Source organism: Miscanthus floridulus, chromosome 7, assembly GCF_019320115.1.
Source record: "Miscanthus floridulus cultivar M001 chromosome 7, ASM1932011v1, whole genome shotgun sequence".
Classification (NCBI taxonomy): Eukaryota; Viridiplantae; Streptophyta; class Magnoliopsida; order Poales; family Poaceae; genus Miscanthus; species Miscanthus floridulus.
In genome coordinates this window covers 134585804-134598630 of record NC_089586.1, presented here as the reverse complement: position 1 = coordinate 134598630, position 12827 = coordinate 134585804, and the positions used below count along the sequence as shown (strand labels likewise).

Genomic DNA, 12827 nt, shown 5'->3' with positions numbered 1-12827 from the left:
TTGGGTCCTCAACTAACCAATCCTTAATCTTCTCAAAAATTCAAAACTTGGTAGCACCCTTCACTTTTCCACTTCTCCTAGTACTATGATAGACATGAGGAGAAGGGTTCTTCTTGACCTACAAAGTTCAATTTAACAGAAAAATTAATTTAGAAATATGAACAAAATATTAGTGATAAAATATGAACAAAGATATTACCTGTACAATAATATTATCGCCCATTATTGATGCATGAATCCTCCACTTACAACCATCTACCAATCCTATGCAGTATACCTGATACCTCACTGGTTCACTCTTTTCAATGTTATACTCAAATTCATTCTTGATAGCATGTGTTGCAAGAGCCAACTTAAATTCATGCTTGTTTGGATAGATGCTCCCTTCTTCCATAGGAGGGTCATCTTTGTTGTATGCAACATCAGGGATGTAAGATGACACTCTATCCTTAACAATCTCATCTACATCAGCATCCATATCGAAGTCAGACATAGAATCAGATTTAGAGTTTGAACCTGGATCATAATCTTCATCCTTTTTCTCAGTTGTGTCAACATTTGCATGAGAAGCAGGTGCTATGTCAATATATAAACCCTCCTCATTAACCCCCACATGTTCATTCTCTGGTTCAAGATTCATAAGATAATTATCCTCAGCCTATACCATGTCATTATCTGGTTCTGTAGCAGTCCCAGTTTGAGTTCCTTTGCTAGGTTCTACATAGCTAGGGGCTGACATTGATGCGGTGCATGGGATGTCAACATTGTTCCATAGTGGATTTTCTGGTGGATCAACATCAAGTTTATGATATGCAATTGACATGCAACAACACTTGGAGCTCATATGTTTCGCGAACATATGCATTAAGTCTTGGTCTGAATGAATTTGTATGTTGGACTTGCTATCAGCACAGAAATAGGATAACTTCACTACATCACCATACCCGCAAGAAAACTCATTCACAATTTCAGCAACAAGATCTTTAAAATTTGTGGTGTCTAAATCAACAACTTTGTTAATGCCATACCATGGTCCTCGCATAGTTGGACTAATTATCCTGATTTCTAGATTGAAACTGGTCTCGATGTCATTCCTACAGATGAACAAATACATATCTACATAGTTTAATCCAATCCTAACCACACCAAACATGGCACTGATGTTCATCAATTAAAGCAAGGGAACGAGAACTCACTCATCTGGAAGCCAAGCTGGTCGCCCGTCCGCCATCCTTTCTGAATCCGCAACAAATCAGCACGAGATGGGCCTCCTACAGCCTCAGGCGATCTGGCCCACGCCTGTAGCCTCCCCGGCAACGCCTGAAGGCTCCCCGCGGGAGGCCCCGCGGCCTCTACGGCGCCTACCCACCCCGCTCGCAAGAGCCTGGCGCGCGCCCACAAACCGGCCATGAGCGCACCCAGCCCCTCCCTTGCGTGCGCGAGACACAGGGGACGCGCTTTGGTGTCACGACATGGATGTAATAGTTACGAATGTTTTAGTTACAGAGATGAAAGGTAAGTATTCTATTGGAGACCTAGGTTTTGGGTTTGAGTTCGGCAGTGGTGTCGTGGAGACAGCCTAAACCCAACCAAAAGCTCCTCCGTCACACCGGCCAGCACCCAGCAGTGAGAGTCCTCACCTCACCCCACCAAACAATGGCGGCGGCGACTTCCACAGCCTCCGCGCCCTCCTCCTTCCCCTCCGCCCGCAGGGCTAGGGCCAGGGCCGGGGCCGGGGCTCGGCCATCGCTCGTCTCTCTCCGCGTCAGAGCAGCCAATCCCGCCACGGTCAACGTTACCGCCGCCGCCGACCCCGCCCCCGTCTTCCAGTCCGTCACGGCCTTCGCGCCAGCCACCGTCGCCAACCTCGGCCCGGGCTTCGACTTCCTCGGATGCGCCGTCGCCGACGCCTCCCTCTCCCTGGGCGACACCGTCACCGCAACCCTCGACCCCACACTCCCGCCCGCCACCGTCTCCATCGCCTCTGTCACATCCCCGTCGCGGCCCCACCTCGCGGACCGCCTCTCCAAGGACCCGCTCCGCAACTGCGCCGGCATCGCCGCCATCGCCGCGCTCCGCGCCCTCGGCGTCCGCTCCCACGCCGTCTCTATCCACCTCACCAAGGGCCTGCCGCTCGGCTCGGGGCTCGGCTCCTCCGCGGCCTCCGCCGCCGCCGCCGCCAAGGCCGTCGACGCCCTCTTCGGCTCCCGCCTCGCACGCGACGACCTCGTCCTCGCGGGGCTCGAGTCCGAGAAGGCCGTCAGCGGCTTCCACGCCGACAACATCGCCCCCGCAATCCTCGGCGGCTTCGTCCTCGTCCGCAGCTACGACCCCTTCCACCTCGTCCCGCTCTGCTCCCCGCCCGCGCTCCGCCTCCACTTCGTCCTCGTCACCCCTGACTTCGAGGCGCCCACAAGCAAGATGCGCGCCGCGCTGCCCAAGCAGGTCGACGTCCACCAGCACGTGCGCAACTCCAGCCAGGCAGCGGCGCTCGTGGCGGCGGTGCTGCAAGGGGACGCGGGCCTCATTGGCTCCGCGATGTCGTCCGACGGCATCGTCGAGCCCACCAGGGCACCCCTCATACCTGGCATGGCGGCTGTCAAGGCGGCGGCCCTGCAAGCTGGAGCGCTGGGCTGCACAATTAGCGGCGCTGGCCCCACAGCGGTGGCCGTCATCGAAGGGGAGGAAAAGGGGGAGGAGGTTGCCCGCAGGATGGTGGACGCCTTCTGGAGCGCAGGCAAACTCAAGGCGACAGCAACCGTCGCTCAACTCGATACCCTTGGTGCCAGGGTCATCGCCACGTCATCGTTGGACTAGCAAAAGGTTGGTGATACCTGCAAGCTTTTGCTATTTCCATCTATGTTCAGACTTTAGAGGGATTCAGATTCGATGCCCACGCCCTAGATAGATCTTCTGATTAACTGATGTCATCTACAGAGAGTATACTTGGTATCGTTTTAGCCTAGGGCCCAATTTGGGTACTGATTCTAGCATTCTATTCCATCTTTTAGTTTCAACAAGAATTGCATTGTCCTTTTTTCTCTCTCTAATACGCAAAAGATTTGCGTATCATTGTAATTAAGAAGAAGAGTTTAATCATACAAACGACGCGCTTCTGACGAGCGCCCTCGGAGGTCTTACAGCCGTAGGCTGGACCGTCCCCTAGCAAACAACTCTAAGCTTCGATATTACATAAAAGCGCATTGTCCTGAATTTGACTCAAAACCGATTTTCTAGTTTGGATGTATCTTGGAACATTTTCTAACAATTAAATTCAAGATGTTTGGATATTCAAGAATAACGGTAGCAGAGCACAAATAAAGTAGCATTTCGTGAAGCAAACTCAACAGATCAAACTGCTCAGAGAAGCCAAAACAATCAAGTAGTTCAATGTTGCACTAACTCTTCAAAAACTATTATTTACCAAATCAGTTACCAAAGAACCAGCACACAACACTCAGGCTCCCCTTGGTTTATTATCTCCCTCACTGTGTCTGTTGTCGTCTGCACTCTGCACATTGGCTGCAATCTGCTACCCCCACTGCTGATCCACAACCACCTACCTGGGATGCTGGGACTACATCACAGTGCTTGAGTCTCCGGACATTCCTGGTCTTCGTAATTGAGGGTGTTAAGCATGGGGGTTGGAGCAGCGAGAGGAAAGGAAGACGGAGAAACCACCATGACTAGAAATAGTCCTCCACTTTTGAAGAGGTTAGCGGTGACTTGGTGCCAATCCATCGTTGAGTTGCAGGATGATGGGGGAACTGGGTTACTTGGGCTTGGCAGTTGGTAGAAGGGAATAGGTGCTGGTGTCTAGTCATCGAGTAACAAGCTGAGAATGACAGCAGAGATGGGGAGCGCTCAGCGACGGTGGCAGCTGGGAGATCCCAGCGAAAGAGCAGTGGCTTAGGGAGTCAGGGACGAGAACTTTGATCGGAAGCAACACGGAATAAGTCCCATTTTTCACCCTGCGAATTGGATGCAAGTCTCCTTTTCCATCTATGGAAAGCGATTTCATATTACAAGGCAGAACCAAGCTGGTGATCCTAGTCCTAGAATCTAAATCCAGTTCAAGGGATCCGAACAGGCTCTAATAGATTTCACTAGATTCTCTACTACCTCACTTCCATCATGAAAGAAATGAAACTTTGGAACTCTGAACAGGTCTGTTTCATGTCAAATTTGGAATCAAAATCTTTTAATAATAACTTACTGGCTCGTGCTTCATCAAAGTAGAAGGATGTAAGTTTTGTTGACATCCAATATCTATGATTCCCTAATCCCCATCAATGTAATAGAACAACAACAACAACAACAAAGCCCCTGTCAGTCCCAAGCAAGTTGGGGTAGGCAATATTATCTATAAAACAAGTGTTGTTCCATAGAGGATAGATTGAACTTTTAGCTTCTTCGTGACATCATTTGTTATGGTCAGCGGGCGGACCCGTGGCTGAGGAAGCGGGCCTAGCCGCGACATGCGGGAGCGTGATCACCAGGAGCTGCCAGCGACTTAAGAGTCAGTTGTTAGGATCCTATTGTTTAGGAGCTTTTGTTATCCCTTTCAATTAGCAGTCAGTTTGTTAGGATTCAACTATAATAAGTATTGAACGCTAAAGCTAATAGAGATCAGCTGGAGATTGAGAAATGTTATGGTCAGCGGGCGGACCCGTGGCTGAGGAAGCGGGCCTAGCCGCGACATGCGGGAGCGTGATCACCAGGAGCTGCCAGCGACTTAGAGTCAGTTGTTAGGATCCTCTTGTTTAGGAGCTTTTGTTATCCCTTTCAATTAGCAGTCAGTTTGTTAGGATTCAACTATAAGTATTGAACGCCAAAGCTAATAGAGATCAGCTGGAGATTGAGATCACGCTCCTGGTGATTCAACTATAAGTATTGTCTAAGTCGCTGGCAGCTCCTGGTGATCACGCTCCCGCATGTCACGGCTAGGCCCGCTTCCTCAGCCACGGGTCCGCCCGCTGGCCATAACATCATTGGTTAGGGTCATTGAACAGTGATCACCTGCAGTTGACTTTTGGTGGAACCTGCGTGTTATGAACTTACGGTACTTTCTCTGGCTGTGAATGTCTTTGCTTGTTGTGAAAACAGACGGTTAGCAAGACACGAGAGGAGGTATTGTCTGGTTAATTCTGATATGTTGCATGCACGGTTGTTTGACTTATCTGCTATCCACCACTATAGTTGGTTCACTGAGAACTTGTCGATGGTTTTACTGAAAGCCTAATCATGCATGCTTGCTTCTGATTCTATCCACAGATTACGGAGGCCTCCACTCGGAAACTGGTGCTGTATTTCTATCTGGGAATACCTGGTAGCCCAAGGAAGAGTACGCTGGGTGGGAAGGGAACCCCATGGATTGTATGTTTTCTCTTCTTTCCTTCACTTGTTGCATGACTAAGTACTTTAGGTGTTCGGTTTATGTGAGTTCTGAGGTAGCAAAGATGAAACCATTAGTTGATTGTCTTGGCTTTGCAATAAGTTAGTGATGTGGAAATGCATAGCCTCCACAGCTAGGACTAGGAGATGCTGAAACGCTCATTTTGGCAGAATAATCCTAATCCGTGGGCTGTAATTTCAATCTGGGCTGGTTTCCTCATCATGCCAGCTGCCAGGAATATGAATAAATGAATGAATCAAAGAGCCGTTTGATTTGAGGTTGTTTATTGCGAGTCGAGTTCCTGAGCAGCATAGCATTGTTGTTTTGTTTTATCAGTTTAGTCGGTGGGTGAAGCAGGTTGACATGAAGGTCTACTAATAATTGTCATGTACTATACTGCTTAATTGTCATGTGCGTGACCGAGTAGCAATAGCAACGTTGTGGAAGAGAATGAAGTGAAGGGCTAGGAGTATTATAATATCATCTTAATATACGGTGGCGACTGGCAAGGTCTTGGTCAACATTCAACAAACAACCTTTGGCCGCGACCGCGACGTGAGGAAGGGGGCGTGTCGTGCCTCGGGCGTAAGGTCCTTCTTCCTAGCTCGCTCGTGGTGCCCGCGCACTCTGATCGACGAGTGACGACGCGACACGACCAAGTTGATGCGTGCATGTATGTATTGTAGCTTTTTTGTAGGGAAATGAATGAATGAAGATGGATCGTCTACCTGCTGCTCATCATCAGATCAAGCAGGAAATACTAAGCTGCTATATATATCCACGTCGCCATCCTCAATTCCCGCCGGAGTTTACGAATTTGTTTTGTTTGCCTCCGCTCCCCCATTCCCATCCTGTCTGTCGTCGTCGTCGCCGATCCTCATCTCCATTTCCATTCCATCCCGAGCTTTTCTCCCCACCAACCCTCCTCCTGTCCTCCACCAGAGAGAGATTAACTAATTAGTTAGTGTTTGATTAGGCAAGGATCCGACGTCCGTCGCCGTCGTCTAAGGATCGATCGGTCGATCGATGAAGCTGATGTGAGCAGCGAGGCCGGGATCGATCGCTCGCTCGCTCGCTCGGAGAAGGAAATTAATTTATCATCTATAAAATGATCTGACGATGACGGCCACGACGACGATGGCAACAACAATGCCGGCTCCCGGCGTTTGATTTTGATCCGCCGGCCACCGTACGATGCATGGGCAACTCCTGCCGCGGCTCCTCCTCGCCCACCGACTACTACTGGTACGGCCACCACAACAACAGCAGCGCCTTGTCGTCCTCCCTCTCCGCCTGCAGCAGCTCTAGCAGCAGCGACCTCCTCCGCAACCACTACCAGCGGCGGCGGCACCACCTCACCTGCAGCAGCAGCAGCAGCACCAGCACTAGCACCACCATGCGCGGCGGCGGCGGGCACCAGCAGCACCTGTCGTCCCCGACCGCGGTGCTGGGCCACGTCACCCAGGCGCTGCGCGACCTCTACGCGGTGGGGCGCAAGCTCGGGCAGGGGCAGTTCGGCACCACGTACCTGTGCACGGAGCTGTCCACGGGCGCCGCCTTCGCCTGCAAGTCCATCGCCAAGCGCAAGCTGCTCACGCCCGAGGACGTCGACGACGTGCGCCGCGAGATCCAGATCATGCACCACCTCGCCGGCCACGCCAGCGTCGTCACCATCAAGGGCGCCTACGAGGACCCGCTCTACGTCCACATCGTCATGGAGCTCTGCGAGGGCGGCGAGCTCTTCGACCGCATCGTCGACCGGGGCTACTTCTCGGAGCGCAAGGCCGCCGAGATCGCGCGCGTCATCGTCGGCGTCGTCGAGGCGTGCCACTCGCTGGGCGTGATGCACCGGGACCTCAAGCCCGAGAACTTTCTGCTCAAGGACAGGGGACACGACGCGTCGCTCAAGGCCATCGACTTCGGCCTCTCCGTCTTCTTCAAGCCCGGCCAGGTGTTCACCGACGTGGTGGGGTCCCCCTACTACGTGGCGCCGGAGGTGCTGTGCAAGCACTACGGTCCCGAGGCGGACGTGTGGACGGCGGGGGTCATCATCTACATCCTCCTCAGCGGGGTGCCGCCCTTCTGGGCGGAGACGCAGCAGGGCATCTTCGACGCCGTGCTCAAGGGCGCCATCGACTTCGACTCGGAGCCGTGGCCCACCATCTCCGACAGCGCCAAGGACCTCATCCACCGGATGCTGCGGTCGCCGCCGGCCGACAGGCTCACCGCGCACCAGGTGCTGTGCCACCCGTGGATCTGCGAGAACGGCGTGGCCCCGGACAGGGCGCTGGACCCGGCGGTGCTGACGCGGCTCAAGCAGTTCTCGGCCATGAACAGGCTCAAGAAGATGGCGCTGCGGGTGATCGCGCAGAGCCTGTCGGAGGAGGAGCTGGCGGGGCTCAAGGAGATGTTCAAGGCCATGGACACGGACGGCAGCGGGGCCATCACCTTCGACGAGCTCAAGGAAGGGCTCAGGAGGCACGGCTCCAACCTCAGGGAGAGCGAGATCAGGGACCTCATGGACGCCGCCGACGTCGACAACAGCGGCACCATCGACTACGACGAGTTCATCGCCGCCACCGTGCACATGAGCAAGCTGGAGCGCGAGGAGCACCTGCTCGCCGCATTCGCCTACTTCGACAAGGACGGCAGCGGGTACATCACCGTCGACGAGCTGGAGCAGGCGTGCAGGGACCACAACATGGTCGACGTCGGTCTCGACGACATCATCACAGAGGTGGACCAGGACAACGTACGTATGTCAGTGACTCATGAGTGGATCGCATACCACATACCATCGATGAGTGCATCCCATCATCGATCTCGCTCATGGATTACTAGCTAATTAACTGATGACTGTATACTCATCGATCAATCTGCAGGATGGCCGCATCGACTATGGCGAGTTCGTGGCAATGATGAAGAAGGGCATCATCGGCCACGGCAGGCTCACCATGAGGCACACCTCCGACGGCAGCGTCCTCCATGGCGCCGGCTAGCCGCTGCGCGCTACTTCTGCCCGCTCGTCCATGCATCGATGATCTGTCTGAACTGTGTCTGGGTTGCCTGCTGCTCAAGTGCTCATCATATCCCTCCATGAACCATGATGCCAGCCAGCCAACATGCTTGCTGCTGCTTCACCTTCAAAATCCTACAGATTTACCAAGGAATGAACTCCATTGTTTGGATGGGGAATAAACAACTAACGAGTATCGGGGATCGATTCTTTTTGTTTTCATTTTTCTTTTTTCTGTTTTGACGGATTCAATTTAGCAAATAGAAACTAATTGATCTACGCACTATACGTACATCATGCATGCATATCGCGCAACAGCACATATATATATGCATGGTTAATTTTCTTCTCTAATGTATGTAAAAAAGGTCATTATTCATCAACCTATTGTACACTCTAAATTTATAATCTCGCTCATCGGATTCAGTTGATATATATATATATTACTACCAAATTAATTTGCACCTATATATATAAGATATGTGTGTGTGTGTGCATAGTATAGTGGTCCACATGTATAAACATTTCTTATTTTCTTGTTGCAGTAATGTATAACCACCCTCTCATACAGTATTGTACCCAATGACCCCACTTGGGTAAAAAACCTAAATTTAAGAGAAGACGAGTCATTTTGTAAATATTATCTGTTTATTTATACTGCTATATATATAGCGCCTCTTTTTTAAAAATACATATAACAATAATGATAATGCTTCCAATCGTAGCTTTGCAGTTTGCATTGGGTCCTGAACTCGTGATGGAGCGGATCTCAACATGAGTACAAACAAGATCTGTCATGCTTGAATCGCATGTTATATTGCAGAAACAAAATAAAGAAAGAAGAAAATTAGAAATATTCTATAGCTTTAATATTGATGCATGGATCATCATAAAGTGCGTAGTACATACATACATGAGCACTTCACCATTGAGATCGATACGTGTCAGGAGGTGTAAAATAAAATTATTTGAAGATCTAGCTAGCATTATATATTACTGTTCAAGGCACTTACTGAATGAACTGGAGCATGGTAGTAGCATATGTATATGCAAATATGATATGAGCATCATTAGGAGATGCTCTGTTACTTGGTGTTATTACAAATCATGCAACTCCTATCAATAAAATATATATAGTTTAATTTTTTGGAGTATTATTATTTGGAGGACAACATGGCATTAGAGATTCTGGATGACAGATCACTAGAAACCTGGGGCCCGGCGTTGCCGCGCCATCCCTGAGCTGATCAGTAGTGATTTCAAACGAGAGGATATTGATGCAGAGGCGGCAAGAAGGGGATATTGATACCCTCTTGTTATTACACTAATCAATGTATTTAAGTGAATTGTCCTTGTTTTTCTTTACTAGATGAAATGCTGCAAGTATTGTTATCTTTGGTAAAATATAGTTTATGTATGCATATAATTCTCAATTTTTTTTTGTTGTTGTTGTTTACAATGGTCGTACTACACTATCTCATCGTTTAAGATATACTCTGTTCACCCACACACTTATAGTTAAATAAAAGACCAAATCGTCAGGTGAAATAACATCTCATCTATTCAAGACATACCAGGTTTCATTGTTAAACAAAAACAAAAACAGAAGTGATAGAGGCACAAAGTTGATTAGCGTCTATCTATAATTTTCCTCTGATATATATTATGGCCTTTTGTATCCTGCAGGCAGTAAAAGACGAGAATATCAAACATGTGGTTTTACCAAAAGAAAATACGAGGATATCAAGTGTGTTTCTTTCAATTAAAAATAAATTGTAAAAATACAAATTTGTAACTTTCTTTTAGGTCATGGCTCCAATTTGACTATTTGGTGTATAACTCTTTGAAGATTTATGCCTCTGGAGTAAAGATAAAATAGTTGCAAATTAGCTTAACATAGATAATTCAAGATGAAAGCAGAGGCAGAGTTGAACATCAGTTAACAGAATAACCTGGTTTATTGATCTTACCTAATTTTATCACATAGGTGATATTGTAATGTTACAAGTAATAATACCTACAAAGCAAGTTTTCCTTTGAAGGTGTAGGCATCAATGGTGGCAAATTTTCTGCCTCTAGAACAGTGAGGTTGATCCAACTAATAGGCTTCATTTGACATAAGTTTCTTTCTAAAATTTGCTTAAATTGACAAACTGTTTATAAGTTTAGAATTGGCACCGTATGTAAGATAGAGATTGCCTAAATTTACTAAATGAAGCATAAAACGTGTCCTGAACATATATGTTTTATATTATGTATATCTTTGCATACATAGAAAGGATATGTAGTTATCTGACTCTGATCTTCTAGACTGCTAGTAAGTATTTATTGGGTGGTAATCAAATCACACATGTTTTGATATGTAAAGAAATTAACTTCCCCAATTTGTTGTAAGCATTTATATGTAGTACAAAGCTTGAATAAGGCTCCCAGTTCAAAAAAGGTATATACTCAGCTATTAAAGACACCATTACTGAATAAGAGAATCTTTGCTATCTGCATGGTGGATCTACTTAGGTAAACCTTGGAAGAAATAATCCAAGGTCTATGTAAGCATCTTTATTTTTAATAAGCTTCACATCAGAGGTTACTGAGAAACCTTTCAAATATTTATCCAAGATGATGCAAGTAAACATCTTTTATATTTGTTCAGAAGATAAAATCACAGCTTACTGCAAAAAGTTATAAATAACAGTGAATGAACTTACACGATAGAGAGCATATTTTGGCTAATTGCAAGCACAAGCAAAGTGCAAACAGTTCACCGGAGGGAACCGGCCCACGGATCTCTATCGCCTTCCAGATTGGGTGTTGGGTGAGACGTCTTTTTTGTCCTGCAGGCTGCAGCTCATTTCTCTTGTAGTACAAGACGGATAATTGTGTACAACATACACTTGAAGGTTCTTAAACTTAACATATATACACAGAGAAATGAGTATAAAACCGTTAGATTAACACAATAAATTTGAACTCCTGAATATAACAACTACAAGGTGTAGTTTAAGTGCAAACAAGCATCAGAATCTAAACCCTAAAATAATAATTTTGGCGGGCCCCTTTTTTACATGGCTCACTGAAGCTAGAATTACTAATTTTTGTACATTAAATTATTTTATATGCGTAGGTACCATCATCTGAAAACTGCAATACTTGAAAGAATCATGGAAACCTGAATCGCCAGGCTTGTACTCCAATATGTAAACTTGAATGGGAAGTAAAGTAACAAGGGTTTCAACTGCAACAATAATTTTTGGATACTCACCCTACTGGAAGCCAGTGTGAACAATGTCATATGCCCTCTAAAACTCTGAGACTGAATGAATAAATTTAGATGATCCCTCTTTTACTTGGTTCATTTATGCTGGAATTATTAATATAAATCGAAGTGGTAAATTATATGTAGGTACTGACAGAACACTTTAGTCACATGAAAAAAATTCTTGGAAATTGAAAATAAGCACCTTTTAGCCAAGTTTCTACTCGAATATGCAAATCTGAATGGAACGTGATGCAACAAGGGTTTTATATGCAAGAATAATACAATGCATATCATAGGTTGTATAAAGATTTTAGAAGAACATGTAACTGCTGGATTAATACCAATGTGTTTTTCCATTAGACCAAGCTTCTATTTTCAGTGCAACAGCCTGAAGCCCAGGGTTGAGCTTGCTGAACTTTAGTAAGGATTCACCTAGATGTATAATAAAGAGACCATTTATACTATTAAATAAGCATGCCTCTGGTAGATAAATACAATTATGTGTTAGAAATGCTTATTTGTAACCATAATATGGATTTAGCTATCATAATAAAACCTAATCTGGTTAGACACAACTTTTAAATGTCAGTATATTTTGTAGTTTCGAATAAATTGTGATTAGGAATAAACACCATCTCAAGTATTGATTGCACCCTGTTAGCAAGCAAAAACTTATACTGAAATCTAAGCTAACTAGATGTAACTATACAAGGTATTTCTGTAGCTATATGACAATCAAATACTTGTTCTGAAATTAAACCCACGACTATCCCACAGTAATTTTAGAATTGGGGAGTCACAGCCAATAATCTGGTAGTATTTTATGCTAAAAAGGAACAACGTTCGTTTGGGAAGGCACCCATGAAAATCTTGGACAATGTTGGAATTCAACCTGTGTTGGTTTCATGTTGAGAAATTCCAACTGAAGGATCAGTAGCTTTGCCTGCAATCATGATATAATCAATCATATATCCTCCAGAATTATGGTAAATATGCATAATCAGCAGCAAACTACAAAAGTGAGCTATGAACACTTCAACTATTATATCACCATATATGAGTAGGTAAGATTGAACAGAATACCAGAGGTCTGATAGACATTGTATTATCTGCATAGCTTATATGCTGAATCATGTTGTTCCTGGTGTGGCATTTCA

At 46.5% G+C, this 12827-nt stretch overlaps 2 protein-coding genes across 2 annotated transcripts; both read left to right on the top strand.

The window, feature by feature from the left end:
* Positions 1 to 1656: 1656 nt before the first annotated feature.
* LOC136466350 (homoserine kinase-like) lies at positions 1657 to 2817 on the top strand. The gene has a single exon (XM_066464717.1). It carries the CDS (start codon positions 1657 to 1659, stop codon positions 2815 to 2817), a length of 1161 nt encoding a protein of 386 aa, XP_066320814.1.
* A 1952-nt stretch (positions 2818 to 4769) lies between these two features.
* Positions 4770 to 8848, top strand: LOC136468104 (calcium-dependent protein kinase 6-like). The gene is made up of 3 exons (XM_066466973.1): positions 4770 to 5062; positions 5275 to 8147; positions 8278 to 8848. Exons 2-3 carry the CDS (start codon positions 6594 to 6596, stop codon positions 8392 to 8394), a joined length of 1671 nt encoding a protein of 556 aa, XP_066323070.1. The 5' UTR covers positions 4770 to 5062; positions 5275 to 6593; the 3' UTR covers positions 8395 to 8848.
* The last annotated feature ends 3979 nt before the right edge of the window (positions 8849 to 12827 follow it).

What these genes read in the sequence shown, in the direction of transcription:
- LOC136466350 (XM_066464717.1), top strand. Translation starts at nt 1,657, where the DNA reads ATGGCGGCGGCGACTTCCACAGCCTCCGCGCCCTCCTCCTTCCCCTCC.
- LOC136468104 (XM_066466973.1), top strand. Translation starts at nt 6,594, where the DNA reads ATGGGCAACTCCTGCCGCGGCTCCTCCTCGCCCACCGACTACTACTGG. An exon ending in CAGAGGTGGACCAGGACAAC is followed by an intron (nt 8,148 to 8,277) that starts GTACGTATGTCA and finishes ATCAATCTGCAG; the next exon opens with GATGGCCGCATCGACTATGG.